Source organism: Patella vulgata, chromosome 7, assembly GCF_932274485.2.
Source record: "Patella vulgata chromosome 7, xgPatVulg1.2, whole genome shotgun sequence".
In the NCBI taxonomy this organism is placed as follows: Eukaryota; Metazoa; Mollusca; class Gastropoda; family Patellidae; genus Patella; species Patella vulgata.
Window position 1 is genome coordinate 9,513,827 of NC_065885.2, and position 16,954 is coordinate 9,530,780.

General features: G+C 34.4%; 1 protein-coding gene across 1 annotated transcript in view; it reads left to right on the top strand.

Moving 5' to 3' along the window:
* The window catches only part of LOC126828865 (suppressor of tumorigenicity 7 protein homolog), a 65,623-nt gene that overhangs the window by 14,357 nt on the left and 34,312 nt on the right, over positions 1–16,954 (top strand). The window contains exon 2 of the mRNA XM_050558941.1: positions 15,218–15,300. Within this exon, the coding sequence (XP_050414898.1) occupies positions 15,218–15,300 (83 nt within the window). The remainder of the gene's footprint in view (positions 1–15,217; positions 15,301–16,954) is intronic.

Sequence of the window (16,954 nt, forward strand, 5' to 3'; positions counted from 1 at the left end):
ATGTTTTATAATAAATAAAAAGCTTAAAAACTAACATATTTGTTGGTTAATTCATTTAAAAAGTGTGAACTTGTCATGAGAAATATCCACTGATGGAATATTTTATCTGTAGTCCCTGTGGAAAATTACTTTCCTCTCGTCTCAAAATAGCTGTTTATGACGTCTCTGAAATTTAAATGAATGCTAACATCCCTTGTGATAGATCTCGTTTGATTATTGACTTTTATATTCAGTACAATTCTATTGGTTTTTTATTCTTTACTTGTAATGGTTGTGTTTAATTTGTTGTGCAATGTTCATAAATTTTTGATTACAAAGAAAGCAGTAAAATATTCTTAACCAATCTGGTTAAAACGTAGATCCTATTTCGTATCGTTTTTATAGTTCAAAATTTCGTTTTACTCGTCTTTACTACACTTGGATCTGGAATAGTTGTTATTTAACTCGTGTTCTGAATGGTGTCAGGGATAAGCCAATGAAACGGTCTGTTACGGTGAGCTTTAGGCGTGTTTTTCACGGAACTGTGGGTAATCCTCTAGTAACATCAATGCTGATTGATTAATCAAATGTCTGACGTCAAAAGGGTCATAAGTCGGTCTTTTGACCCCTGACGTGACCTATCGCTATAACTTGTCAGATCTTCATGTAGTGTAGGCCTTCGAAAGTATAAAAAAAAAAAAAAGGAAACATAGATCTGTATTTTAATCAGATTGTATTCTTAACCCACATTTGCCGAGAAAGTTCATCCAGATTTTCCGGCGTGGTTCCACCTTGTCAGTGATGCAGGACGGAGTGCCTGACAAGGACAGCTGTCTAGTAATTCGGATGGTACAAAAAACATTGGTGTGCATGTAAAAGATCCCTTGACAGTTGGAATTCGATATAAGAGTAGGCTGTAGTGCCGCTGTCCGGGCAAAATTTCCCTCATAGCACACTGCATGGCGTATGCCCGTCTTCATTGGCCCAGTTCAGGGCAGATGGAAATGTTCTTGAATGAGCTTTTATCAAAATGCAGTGTTTCTCTGGTTTCCTCTCATTGGTAAAGATTCCTAAGCACAAGCGAATTATTGAAGTAAAATGGAACCATATGTTAGTCCCGACATGACCTAGTTTGTGTCAAGTGGATGTTAGACCCCAATTCTCTCTCTCTCTCTCTTTCTTTCTCTCTCTCTCTTTCTCTCTCTCTCTCTTTCTCTCTCTCTCTTTCTCTCTCTCTTATCCCAGTCGGTGCCGAAAAGTAAGATGTTAAAACCCATTTCAATATTTTTATTAGATTAAAAAATTATTTTGAAGAAGCATAAAAAGTGAATTTTTGTGAAATATGCCAGATACAGCCATTTGACTCCCCATGACAATATATTCCATGTATATAACCACTATAAGAACTTGTGACATTATAATATGTCTTTTCATCATGGCGTAGTTATCTGCTCCTCACACTGCATTAAAACTAATGCATCGCGTATCATTGACGTCAATCCCTTTTTCCGCAACAGACAAATTCCACATTAACCTATTAAATATTTAAAGCTTGCTATAATATTCACTAAGGAATTCTGCGATCCTGTCATAATGGTCTTTTGATGATGTAATTTGCTGCAAATGAATGTAGTGATGTACATGTACAAACACTACTACACCATAAAATAAGATAATGGTTTGAATTGAAGTGACTCTGTCGACAGAAAAATTCAATTACTTTTGACCTCTATATTAAAGCCACTGAGTATCAATATCTGATTCTGCACATATTTTTGCACAGATATTCATTTTAGAAATTCAACTTTCACGATATTGTAGTTCGCATTGGATTTAAAAATGCTCAAATGACGATGTGCCCCATTAACCATACTTCGTGAAACTTTTACATAGGATAGAGACTTGACTAAAATAGTTTAATCCCAATAGTAAGAATTGATTCGTTAATGTGTTGGGTTGTTCAGGTGCGGATTCAGGGGGGGGGGGTGTATCCGGGGCACCCCCCCTCCTATTTTTTGCCCCATATATTCTCGCGAGAGAGAACAAAAATACTTAAAAATGGTACTGATTCCCATCGTAATTTACTCTGAAATGGGCCAGTTGGTGACTTGGTTTATTGCCTGTCAGTCCGCACACCAAGGGCGGGATTTCGCACTCCCAAGTAGGGGAAGCACCATCCCCCCTTTCTGAAAATTCTGGATCCGCCCTGTGGTTTCTATATATTATATAGATGAATTCAGAGTGTTGAATATAAATGACTTGATATGCCTTTGTAGTTTTTGTTGTTGTCTTTCTGTATACAGTCACTCTGGATGTCAAAGACTGATTTATTTGCTATTTTCCACAAGCTATTAGCGTTAGTAGTGGGGGATAATGACACTACAGCTGTGGTTCTTATGCTGACCTTGCTGTCATTACTGCCATCATGGCTTCCATGTTGTAACTGTATGATATATGACCAATCCTAGCCTTAAGGAGTCGTTTGATAAACTGTGGGTTATTATATCCTAATTAAGGTGCTTTGTCGAGAAGCTAACTAAACAGCTGTTTTGTTTCCATTAACGGTTTTTGTCATTTTAATTCTGGTATATTATTGGCTTGTGGGTTTTTTAATTATTAATAGACTATCATATTTGGTTATTGCTGAACCTTTTTGTTCCATGTATCATTTCAGATCTTGATAATTAACAATTTTTTGGGCTAATCTTGATAGAGAAATCTCAAATGTTTGGTTAAATTGGATATTTTGCTATAACAAATAACAGCTCTTTCTATTAGTTTATACAGTAGATATGTTCACTACTCTCGCTCTCTGGGGGGTGTGGGGGTTGGATGGCCGAATGGTTAGCATGTGTGCGCTGTATCATAAAGCTTGTCATTGAGTCAACTGGCGTGGTTTCAAATCCCTGGTTGTACGTGACAAGGAGTAGGGTCGCCTGTCCAACCTCGTGGGTTTTATCCGGGTCCTCCGGTTTCTCCCCAATGCTAAAGACTCCTACGCGCAAGTGAATTATTGAAATAAAAATAAACCATATGTTAGTCCCGAAATGACCTAGATTGTGTCGAGTGGACGTTAAACCCCGGTTTCTCCCCAATGCTAAAGACTCCTACGCGCAAGTGAATTATTGAAATAAAAATAAACCATATGTTAGTCCCGAAATGACCTAGATTGTGTCGAGTGGACGTTAAACCCCATCTCTCTCTCTCTCTCTCTCTCTCTCTCTCTCTCTCTCTCTCTCCCCTGTTAGATTATACAGTAGGTAGATCTATGTATGTTCCATACTTTCTATGACTTCCAATATTGTTTGACTTGGGGCATACCTTTTGTAATATAAAAATCTGATTAAATCATCTAATTGTGTCTGTAGATGATAATGAATACGTGGGCACAGGTGGCTAACATATCTCATCTCAAACACTAATTACTGTCAAAATTGTCTGTAAAGTATGATTTTTGTAGGTGTTTTTATGTGGGATAAAAATCGTGATTTTTATTCATAGAGTCTCAACAACCTTAAAATTGAGTAAAGATATTCATTTAATTTATGTACCTTTCTTTGGAACCGCTGGTGGCTCACAGGGAGTAAAGCGCTGAATCCCTAACCAGGATGTCCTGGGTTTCGGTCTCAGTTTTGGTCGAGAAAATTCCTCAGGACTTTTTCAGTCTGCTTTTTGCTTGTCACTGATGACTTATGGAGGACCTGGCAAGGAAAATGCATTTAGTCTGTTGGATGTGATGCCGATGGTATAAAAAAAAAGGAATGTAAAAGACCCCTTGTGGATGAAGAACAAGCATGAACAGCATTATCCATGCAAAATTTCTCTCCTAGCACACTGCATGCTGTTCATGTATGCCTGTCATCAAAGTTGGACATTAAATCCCATTTCATTTCATCGTCTCGTTTCTTTCAAGGTTCATCCTTTCATGTAAGAAACATAAAACTTAGATGTGTCATTAACCGCCTTAAGACAATCACTAATGTCTGACAAAATGAGAAAATTGAAACCTAAATGAATTGTGAAAAACTAATTGTCAGTTTACTGAAACTGCTCAAGGTGTTAATTAATATCTGTCTTTACCTTTCATATGGTTTTATTTAATCCAAAAAACCTGTTAATTAATATCTGTCTATTCCTTTCATACTGCTTTATAATTCAAGCAAAAAACAAACTGTTAATTATGGTCTCAAACCTTTATTTGGTTTTTATTCATCATGCTCTGTTCAACTTTTTTTTTGAAACCCACAGGCATTGTCTTAATTAATTATCACGAATTGGTCATTCTGTATGGCACTGGGAAAAGACGGATTGATTCTACTAGTCAATTACTTATTGTTTATTTTCTGTGGAAACCAACACTCTTCCCTGTGAGTTGAATAGATTTCAAGGATTTGATACTTATTTCTGGTTATTTAGACATGAAAATCCATTAAAAGATTTCCCAGGTGTTCAACTGCAAAAAGGATAATTAGACAGAACAGAAGCATTTTGTTTTACAATGGATCATGTAGATATATACGGTAAAAAAAATTGTTTGATAAATGAAAAAATATTTCAAAATGTGAAAAGTATTTATGATGTTTTCTGTCTATTATTTTGCAGCTAACTAAATTAATGAATAAAATTTGGCAGATGTTTCTGGTACAAAACATTTCTTACATAAATGAAAAAAAATATTTTGAAACGTAAAAATTATTTCCGAAGTTTGTGAATATACGAGATATAATGGACCAACTAATTATGCCTTTTTACAGTAACTAGTTTCTTTCTTATTTGAACTCTTCAGACTGATTATACAGTCATTGTTGTTTGTATTTTAGAGGAGAGCCGAGAAAAGCTCAACTTAATCAACAAATTGAAAAAATCGCTCCCCTATAAAAGCTCGTCCAGTTTCGATAAGAAAAGTGATTTAGAAATTAAGGAGAGTGATCTGATATTAAGGAGAGTGATTAGTTGTATGTATGGGAAATGGTTTTGAAGGTCAATAACTGCATGTTAGGGGGTCATTCCTGGTTTCAGAAAGGATAATAAACCCCCATGACTTTGTAAAGGAGAGCGATTTTCAATTTTAAGGTGAGGGAGAAAACCTCCCCTCAGTCAACATTCAGGTGAGCGACAGGCGCTTGAGAAGGATCGACTGATCGCTCACCTTAAAAAAACAATGACTGATTGTACTGATGTAGCGAGGTTCAATACATTCTGTCCTGAAACTGGGTTTTGGTTTTTACAGAATTGCCTTTTACTGTGTAGCTAAATTAAACATACATTATGCTAGAGCTAATTCTGCCAATTGCAGGTCTTTCTTTAGGCCTGAAATGTTATCTAAATTATTAATTAGACATTAATTAACTTATCTGCGATGTTTACTGGATTAGAACCCGGTCTGCTGCTTCTGATTAAATCAAAAAGTAGATAATCGAGTCTATGTTTTTTTATCGTATCTACTTTAGTAATGATGATCGAGGCTAGGCTCAAAATTCAATCGCTAAATACTTGGTTCAGGGTGGATCAATTTGACTGAAATTTTCAGCAAATTCCCTTTACATTATCTAGTTTTTAACTATTAATTATAGTAAGAACTACCAGCTCTTTATCTAATCTCCCATAATGTATCTTTAATGAACATATACCAAAATTCAAATGATATTCTTCTGTATTCAAAATTGAGAAAGATGGGTCTGGTATGTTAGAAACAATGTTTTATAAATGTAAATATATTTCATACATGACTTTCAATAACAAAAAGTACTGTAAGAGGAGGTACAGAGCAGCAGAAGTGTAACTTAGTTTGAAGAATTTTCACAAATATTTTGTACTATCAGTTATAAAAATGGTCCGATTTTCAATTCTTTTATTACTCAACATTTTAATACAATTCAGAGAAAATTCTACTCACTGATATTAAATGTTTTAACGACTTCAGCTTCGATAAAATGATCTAAGTTATAAATACATCCTAAAATGTCAACACACTAATGAAAAAGTGTCTGACATTTTGAATAATATAAGTAAAGACATTGCCAGACAAAATTAATAGGCATCCGAGGGATTGTGCCGGAAAGCCTGACAATTTCTTGTAACAAGCAGGTGTATTACATTGTATTTCCAGGCCTGGTATTTCTCTTATTGTAGAATGGTATTTGAGATTCAGTAGATTTACGTAGGTTTTTTGTTGAAACTTTTAGATCATGACAAATCCTAAATTTGTGCCTTCCGATATTTTGTAACAGGTGTCTTATTTCAAGGCCTATTTGTGTTATTGTAGAAAGGTATTTGAGATTCGGTAAGGTTTTTGTTGGAACTTTTAAATCCTGACAAATCTAAATTGAATTTGTGCCTTACGATATCTTGTAACGGGTGCCTTATTTCCAGGCTTGGTATTTCTGCTATAAGAAAGATATTTGCAATTCACTATTCTGTGTGTAGGTTATTTGTTTGTACTTTTAGTTCAAAGAGAAATTATAGCATGCTACTTAAGTACGTAGCGTAGCGTCTGGTACATATTGGTGTATCTCGATTAATTTTTCTATAAAATGAAATTATATTCATGATAACTTCAGATAAAAACAACAGATTACTTGCTAGAAATTTCTATTTAACTTTTAAGTTATAAAAATCCTTCAGGAAGTTTTTGATATGATGTGGTATGAATGTAATAGAATGTTATACTGTTACTGATCGAAGTTTAGATTATGGGTAAACAGGATAACTTATATGAACTGTATGCATGGATAAATGTAATCTCTGAACTTAAATTTTAAATGGCAGTGAGATAATAGATTTTATTTGAGTGGTGATGTTTTTAGTTAAAATAACTGGGATATTAAATTTATCGAATGATATTTTTCTGCTGAATATGTAAAAAATTTGGGTAGCGAGGTTTTTAATCTTACAGGAGAACAATTATTTATATTTACCTGTGTACGATATGTGGAAAATAATTGGAAAAATGCAATTTTCTGATCAGATTTTATGGCTTTTTAATTGAAATGAAATTTTGTGTAGCGATCTGATCATGTATTTGTCCTCTAGCCTGACTAAATCTTTGGGATTAGCTACAAACATGCCGTTTGTGTTCCGTCTATCCTCATAATGTTATATTAATGATATCCTGTTATTATCAGGCAGGCTACAAGTGAAATGAGGACGTGTTAATTAAAAGGTTGTATAATAATCAGGATATTTCAAACCTAGTAAATATTTTATAATATCAAAATGTACGATTGTAAGTATACTGATTTAACTTTTATTTTTTATTTTACTCTTATATATTTTTATTTTTAATTATTTTATTCTGTATTTTATTGAATTATGGATCATTATAATGCCTTTATTTATGTTTATATATTTTATTGAAAGTACCTGTTTGTTTCAAAAAAATATTTGCCAGCCGGACAATTTTTTACATATTTTGTTTTTTACTTTAGATTAGCAAAGATATTTTTTCCAAAGAATATGAGAATTTTTAGTACAATCTCTATTCCCGAGATAAGTTTACCCTTTGTTTATCCCTGGAAAAACTTTCCGACCATTTTGAATGTCACGTGATGTATCCTTCTGTCGATCACTTCACAAAGATCCAAGATGGCGACTCAAACTGGCGTTCCTTCAGAAATTTCACATATTTAGCCGCAACACTCACAAAAATGAACTTTTGATGTCAAGATGTGAAAACTTTTCCAAGGATCATTAATATGTATCTCATGCGACAAACCGATGACTAATTGTCAAGACATCAGCAGCATTTCATTCTTACAGATCCTGCCAATCAGTAGCCACTGGGGGCGGAGCTTAGGAACTGATTTCAAGCTGATTAATGGCCTGTGAGTTTTACCAAAGATAATCAAAGAGTAAAGTGATCTCTGGGATTAAGATTGTTTTTAGTATTAACCCAATTTTTTTAAATGTTAAAACTACAGATTTAACTGTAGGGCCTATGTTTTATGATTAAATACTTTGATATTCTCATTTTAAGGTATGTTAATTGACTGACAGATAAGTTCTCCTGTCGGTGTCCCCAATTGTACGCGACAAGGAGTAGGGTCGCCTGTAAAACCTTGTAGGTTTTATCTGGGTTCTCTGGTTTCCTCCCACTACTAAAGACCCCTAAGCCCAAGCAAATTATTGAAATAAAATTGAACCATATGTTAGTCCCAAAATGATCTAGTTTGCGTCAAGTGGACATTAAACTCTCTCTCTCTCTCTCTCATTGCTATGTTAGTCTCAACATGTCCAAATTATTGTATTGACAAGATGTTAAACTCTATTCTATTGTAAATCATACAACAATTCTTAAACCTTTGACAATTGGAATTCAATGATTGGGAATGCCACTGTCTGGGCTAAATTCACCACTCTCTAGCATTACACTTACATGTAGTATCATAGTATAACATTTATTGCTATGTTAGTCTCAATATCACCAAATATTTTCATTGACAAGATGTTAAACTCCTTTCTATTGTAAATCATACAAGAGTTCTTGATGAAAAACCTTTTATCATGAGCCATATTTGCTTTGATCTGCGTTCAACAACCCTCTTAAATTGGCTTCATTAGAGAAATAATCTGTATATGAGCAGAAAGAAATTAGTTTATTAATAAATGCATTAACGAGCGGATAAACCACGATATCTTCTACACGCGGCTTACGTGTAGCTGTTCAACTTTTATATAAAAATTGATTAATTTAATGGACTTGGGAGATGTGAAAATAGCTCAGTTACACAGACAGCAGGACACAGACATTCTTTGTAGAGCTTTTCACAAAGTAACAATACACTTCAGTAGTCGCATCAAATGCAGCTTTTTCTTTTGAAATATTCTGTACATGTATACAAGACAGACGCAATAGAAACAAACACAATCTGATTAAAACACAGATCCTATTTTGTTTCTTTTTTTAAAGTTCAAAATTGCGTTTTATTTGTCTTTACTAAACTAGGATCTGGAAGAGTTGTTATAGTTCAAAATTTTATTTTACTTGTCTTTACTACACTAGGATCTGGAAGAGTTGTTATAGTTCAAAATTTTATTTTACTTGTCTTTACTACACTAGGATCTGGAAGAGTTGTTATAGTTCAAAATTTTATTTTACTTGTCTTTACTACACTAGGATCTGGAAGAGTTGTTATAGTTCAAAATTATATTTTACTTGTCTTTACTAAACTAGGATCTGGAAGAGTTGTTATAGTTCAAAATTATATTTTACTTGTCTTTACTACACTAGGATCTGGAAGAGTTGTTATATTACCGGCGTTTTCATTGAAGTGAGTGATAAGCCAATGAAACGGTCTGTTACAGCGACTTCTTGTCATGCCATGCACGGAACTGTGGGTAAACCACTACAAAGCGTCAACGTCATAGGGTCAAAAGCCGCTCGTATGACCCCTGATACGACCTTCGAGTACAATTTCCAGATCTTCATGCAGTGTAGGCCATCGAAAGTATAAAAAAAACGGAACGAAATATAGATCTGTATTTTAATCAGACTAAAATAAATACAGCTAGTAGTTTTATTTTTTTAAAGGGCCAATCTCGATTATATTTTGGAGAATAAAACTTCTTAATTTTGTGTTAAAATCCCATAAAATCCTCTACCTAAGGGCTAAGTAACTAACTCACTATACATGATACGTTTTCAAACAACTTAAAACCATCAGTCTTCATTTGGAAATCGAGACCGGTGTCCCAAGCTGTATTATACAGTGTCTGGATAAAACCAGACGTTTATTTTATTAAAATAACGAATAGGTGAAATTTACCTTTCATTATCAAGTACAGCAAGTGAGTCATGCTCTGTATAGACCTTTCAAAGGAACAGCAATAGAATATCGGTATCAAGTCACCCAACAAAAAAAAAATTACCCAAAATCTTAAAAGGGTTATGTGTCCGAATAAATGGTTTTGTCGTTCATGTCCAATGACTCAATATTTTGGGCTGAAATTTTGAAGCAAGGTACATACACCATTCCTCTATATTTTGGGGGTTAAATTTCATACATACACAGACTTTTATTTCTGGGACTCTGTTAAAATTGGGATAGTCACTTTAATGAGAGATTGAATCTCCGGTTGTATTATAAAGGTGTGATAATCGGTCAATGTTTCTTAAATTAATCACTTTAAGATTTACTGGCTAGTAAGTGATTAAAGGACAATATTGGTGTCAGTCATTATCACTTATGTGATAGAACTGGTTAAATACATCCCAAATATAGTTTTAACACAGAGATCATTGCTACGATAGATGCGCTTTGAAACTATCAAGAAAGGGAAGTGACGAACGCAGTTATCCTTCTATGTAACTAACTGAAGTGACGAGTGATAACAGATACACAGGCAAATTTCTGCTCACTAATAATTCCTTCTAAGACCAAAAGTTGTTATGTGAGGCTGTGAGCGAATGTCTGACAATTCAAAAAATTAATTGAATGTCACTAGATATGGGAAAACAAGAAAAATAGAAATAGTCGGTACATCCCCTTGTTTTTATTCTTTCTATACTTAATAAAACCATAGTAATGCACGGACTTTTTCTATTTTTCTCCTTTCTCATATCTAATGACAGTCAATTTTTTTTTATATTTGGAAAGTGTTTAACCAGTTCTATCACATATATGATAATGACTGACACCAATGTTGTCCTTTAACATATCATCACTCTTCAAGTTGTCATTTGTTAACAAGGTTAATCTCATCCATTGTTTTTGTTGAATTATTATATTGTTTAATACTTTATGCATTTTTCATCTGTCGACGTGTCAGTTTTAATTACAACATTTACTTTTATCCTATTATCTGATTTTCTCTTAATTTGGACCCCTTACTATTAAGTGCAGTAAATGGCCTGTCAGTACTGACTGTATGGCAATATATGGATATTTATATTAAAGAATTTAGGAGTCATTCGAGGTCTGTTATATTCTAAGAGAGAATTTACACCTCTAAAGTATTACAAACATCCATGACATAATCATTCAAAGTCTGTTATATCCGGGGAGGTTGGATGACCGAATGGTTAGCACGTGTGCGCTTTATCATAAGGTCTGCCATTGAGTCAACTGGCGTGGTTTCGAATCCCTGGTTGTACGTGAGAAGGAGTAGGGTCGCCTGTCCAACCTCGTGGGTTTCCTCACACTGCTAAAGACCCCTACGTGCAAGCGAATTATTGAAATAAAATTAAAACCATATGTTAGTCCCGAAATGACCTAGTTTGTGTCGAGTGGACGTTAAACCCCATTTCTCTCTCTCTCTGTTATATTCTAAGAGAGAATTTACACCTCTAAAGAATTACGAACATCCATGACATAAAATATATGTGACATCAGATAAAAAAAAAACATATTAAAGTGGTAATAAAAACAACATTACTGATTGATGTCTTGTCAATTAACAGCCTCTTATCATGCTAACTGTTGAAAATGTACATTAATTTAGAAATTCTTACAGTTTAAAGGGGTATTAGGTAGGATTAGATAAAGAGCTGACAGTTTGCGCTATATTAGTTAAAAAATAGATAATGAAAACAGAATATGCTGATTATTTCAGTCAAATTGCTCCACTTTTTAGGCTAGCCTCGATCGATCGTCATTACTAACGTTGGTACGATATTAAACAAAATCTCAATTATCCATTTTTGAGTTGAATTATCCATCACAAAATTTATTCAAATCCACTAAATATCGCAGGCTAATGATAGCACCAAAAATCAGTTATAGTCAGGATAAGTTAATTGATATTTGATTAATAATTTATATAACATTTCAAGCCTAAAGAAAGACCTGCCTTAGGCAGATTTAGCTCTTGCATAATGTATGTTTAATTAAAGATACATTATGGGAGATTTTAATAGAGAGTTGGCCATTCTTGATATAACAGTTCAAAAATAGATGATAAAAGAAAAAATATTGAAAATTTCAGTCAAATTACTTTATTCTGAACAAAGTTATCACTATTGTAATTTTTGACTAGAAATAGGAGTCAACTCTCTCTACACCGTCTCCGAGAATGGACGATCGGTTGATTGATAGGCTTTAACTCCACCTACATAATCTTGATTATCAAGTAACGTTTTCAATGGCTGTGGTTTGAGACAGGGTTGTAATTCAATTCGTATCACATTTATTTTTACTACAAATTAAAAATAAGACTTTTAATATATAGATAAGAAGCGAAAATTTGAAAGGAATGGACCAAATCAATGAGGCATAATTATAGCCGACTTCTTGTTAGCCTGCGTGTACTCTTGTACTGTAACTGGTAGGCCTGAGTAACTCCCGAACAGTGATCCAATGGAGCTGCAATTCAACTTGGGTGATGTTAGCTGCGATGTTTATCAATTTATATAATTTTTCTGTAAACGCAAGTGACAAATCGGGCCTAAAGAAAGACCTGCCATTTGCAGATTTAGCTCTTGCAAAATGCATGTTTAAGCCCCAGTACTTGCAATATTTTTGAATAATACCTATTGTTTATCTCTCGAAGGAGGGGTGTGTGTCACGGTGGCTAAGTGGGTAAGACGCTGGCTTGCTAGTCTGGATGTAGGGTGTTCGATCCCTGCATTGGCCAAGAAAGTTCACCCAGATTTTTCGGCATGGTTCTCCCTTGTCAGTGATGCAGGACAGAGGGCCTGACAAATACAGCTGCATAGTCGTTCAGATGGGATGAAAAACCGAGGTCCCGTGTACACATTGCCGTGCACGTAAAAGATCCCTTGGCAGTTGGAATTCGATATAAGAGTAGGCCATAGCTCAGCTGCCCGGTTAAAATTTCCCACATAGCACACTGTATGGTGTATGCTCGTCTTCATTAGCCCAGTATAGGAGCAGAACAGTAGGACATTAAACCCCATTTCATTTAGCTGTGTCGAATTATCAGAGCCTACGATAGAATCACAAAACTGAAGAGTTTTAAACATACATTATGCAAGAGCTAAATCTGCCTATTGTAGGTCTTTCTTTAGGCCTGATACATGTATGTTATATAAACTATTAATTAGACATTTATTAACAAAACAAGACCATAATCAACTCTCGATGTCAACGCCAGCCTGCAATATTTGTTGGATTATGATCCGATTTGCTGCATAACTTTCCTTCTCGATTAAACGATTAAATAGATATCGAGACTATGATTTTTGTCCTACCGACGTTCGTAATGATGACCGAGGCAATGCAGAACTTTCGATGCTTATTTCTCGGTTCATGGTGGATCAATTTGACTGAAATTTTCAGCAAATTGCCTTTACATTATCTAGTTTTTAACTACTATAGTGAGAACTGCCAACTCGTTATCTAATCTCCCATAATGTATCTTTATTTTGTAATCTTATTTTTATTTTTTTCTTGTTACTGAAGAAATTATATAAGGATAAGCCTGTGTTAATTACTTTGAAGCGATGTTACAAGAGTTTTAATTTGTAATCTTATTTTTATTTTTTTCTTGTTATTGAAGAAATTATATAAGGATAAGTCTGAGTAAATTACTTGATTAATTGATATTACCTGTAATTGTCATGAACTATCCTTCACCTTCTGGTGTAATCAACACCTGTCTAATTAAACATAAATTATACAAGAGCTAAATCTGCCTATTGCAGGTCTTTCTTTAAGCCTGAAATGTTATATAAACTATTAATTACACATTTATTAACAAAACGAGACCATAATCGACTCGCGATAGCATCGAATACTCGAGATTTTAACTAGATTAAAACGATTCAGCCATATGATACTTTAGAGATTTTATTACGATCTTCTCAGGTGAATAAATGTCTAATAATAATTTATGTAACAGAAGCCTGAAAGAAAGACCTACAATAGGCAGAGATAGCTCTCCGTGGGATAATGACTCTTTAAAGATACATTAGTTAAAAGGACAATATTGGTGCCAGTCATTATCACATATGTGATAGAGCTGGTTAAACACATTCCAAATATAATTTTAACACAGAGATCATTGCTACGATAACTGAGTAATACAGGTTTCCTGAATCTGAAGTGACGAATGCCAAAGGAAAACACCAGTCATCTCTCTATATAACTGACTGATGTGACGAGTGATAATGGATATACGGGCAAATTTCTGCTCACTAATAATTCCTTCCAAGACCAAAAATTGTTGTGTGAGATTGTGAGAGGATATCTGACAATTCATAAAAAGAATTGACTGCCACTAGATAAGTGAACACGAAAGAAAAACAGAAAAAGTCTGTGCATTACCATGTTTTTATAAGGTATAGAATGAATATAACCAAGGGAATGTACGGACTATTTCTATTTTTCTCGTGTTCTCTTATCTAATGACATTCAATTACTTTATTGAATTGTCAGGTATCCTCTTACAGTCCCATATAACAACTTTTAGTCTTCGAAGAAATTATTAGTGAGCAGAAATTTGGCCGTGTATCTGTTATCACTCGTCACATTAGTCAGTTACATAGGTGAGATGACTCGTGTTTTCCTTTGGCGTTCGTCATTTCCGATTCAGGAAACCTGTATTACTCAGCTATCGTAGCAATTGTCAGGTATCCTCTTACAGTCCCATATAACAACTTTTAGTCTTCGAAGAAATTATTAGTGAGCAGAAATTCGGCCGTGTATCTGTTATCACTCGTCACATCAGTCAGTTATATAGAGAGATGACTCGTGTTTTCCTTTGGCATTAGTCACTTACGTTTCAGGAAACCTGTATTACTCAGCTATCGTAGCAATGATCTCTGTGTTAAAATTATATCTGGAATGTGTTTAACCAGCTCTATCACATATGTGATAATGAATGGAACCAATATTGTCCTTTAATAAAGAGTTGGTCATTCTTGCTATAATAATTCAAATAGATGATAAAAAAAGAAAATATTGAAAATTTCATTCAAATTACTTTATTCTCAGCCAAGTTATCATTGTTTGTAATTTTGACAAGATGTGTGCACTGTGGTAAGCAGGGCACTGGTATAATCGGGACTTAACCTCGCTTTCCCGTTTTTAAATTAAATTTTAAAATGGCGAACCATTTTAATCTAGTTAAAATCTCAAATATCCGATGCCATCGAGAGTCGATTATGGTCTTGTTTTGTTAATAAATGTCTATTTAATAGTTTATATAACATTTCAGGCCTAAAGAAAGATCTGCAATAGGCAGATTTAGTTCTTGCATAATCTATGTTTAAGCTTTAAAATAGAAAATCAAGAATTTTGTTTATAAAGCATATCTTTATTTTATTTTGTTTTTATTTCAGCATCAATGTTTTTGAACACACTCACCCCCAAGTTTTACGTGGCTTTGACGGGTACATCATCACTTATATCCGGCCTGATACTTGTAAGTAAATTTAATTTCTACATTTTATTTTATTCACTTTTAGAAATTTATTTATACATTCTTAAAATACAGCATCTTATTATTCTGTTCGAATTCGAGGGGGGTTAGCTTGTATTTCATAAGGTCTGTCATTGAGTCAAATGGCAAGGTTTCGATTAGCCGGCTTGTACGTAACAAGGAGTTGGGTCGCCTGTCTAACATCGCGTGTTTTCTTCGAGTCCTCCGGTTTCCTCCCACTGCTAAAGAACCCTACGTGCAAGCGAATTATTGAAATAAAATTGAACTGTATGTTAGTCCCGAAATGACCTAGTTTGTGTCGAGTGGACGTTCAATGCCATCTCTCTCTCTCTCTCTCTCTCTTTCTCTCTCTCTCTGTTCGAATTCAATGCCATCTCTCTCTCTCTCACTCTCTCTCTGTTCGAATTCATTTAGTTGCGTGAAACTCATCTGGCTGACTGTTAAACTCCATTTCTCTCTCTCTCTGTCTCTCTCTCTCTCTCTCTCTTCAATTAGTTGTATGAAACACCTCTGGCTGATGCCCACTAGACTCAGTGTGCATGTGAAACCTTTTCCTCTCTTGATTAGCGATGAGTCAGAGGTCACCTTTTGAAATGTCATTACTAGTCACTGAAAGAATAAATTCTGTGGCGTCACTGCAGGGAATCTTTGGATGTGACTGACTGAAAGTCTGTATTGAAGGATTCCTGATTAAATATTTTAACACGAAAAACTGAAATATTTAACAGTCATTAAATTTGAAGAAATGAAATAAAATATGGCATTTTACGTCGTACATATCTTCACAAACTGATCTAATGACGTTGAGCATAGCCATTCAGTGTCCTCTAAGGGGCATTTTGCCCAGCTAGCAACAATACTGTCAAGGGCCCTTTTATATTCACACCAACGTATATGTGAGTGGATCGTAGTTTCTCATACTATTTGAAATGCTTAACACTTTTTCCTTGTCAGCCCCCCCCCCCCTATCGTACATCACTGACAAGGCTGAAAACCAGAATGGAGAATTATTATAGAACGCAAGGCCTCTTAGTTAGTAAGCCACCATTCACTTGAATACACCAACATTTCATTGTGGTCTTATTGTCCTCAAAATATAAGGGAGTTGGGGTGGCCGAATGGTTAATCTTGAAACCTACCATGGTAATCTTGAATCATACACGGTTAATCTTGAATCATACCAGGTTAATCTTGCCATATTAATCTTGAATCATACCAGGTTAATCTTGCCATATTAATCTTTAATCATACAAGGTTAATCTTTAATCATGCCATATTGATCTTTAATCATGCCATATTGATCTTGAATCTAAGGTTAATCTTGAATCATACCATATTGATCATACCATATTAATCTTTAATCATACAAGTTAGTCCGTAATCATGCCAAATTAATCTTTAATCATGTCATATTAATCTTGAATCATACCTTGGAAAATCATACCATATTAATGTACTCATAGTCATTGCGAATGCACTTAAAAGTAGCCTTGACAGTTGGAATTGGATAAAGAGTAGATGGTAACTATACTCTCAAAGTATATATACCATCTTCATTATCTGATTCGGTACAAAAAAATCAGACTTTCAATTCCACTTCATTTTCCATTAAGAAGGTCATATTGATGCATTTATT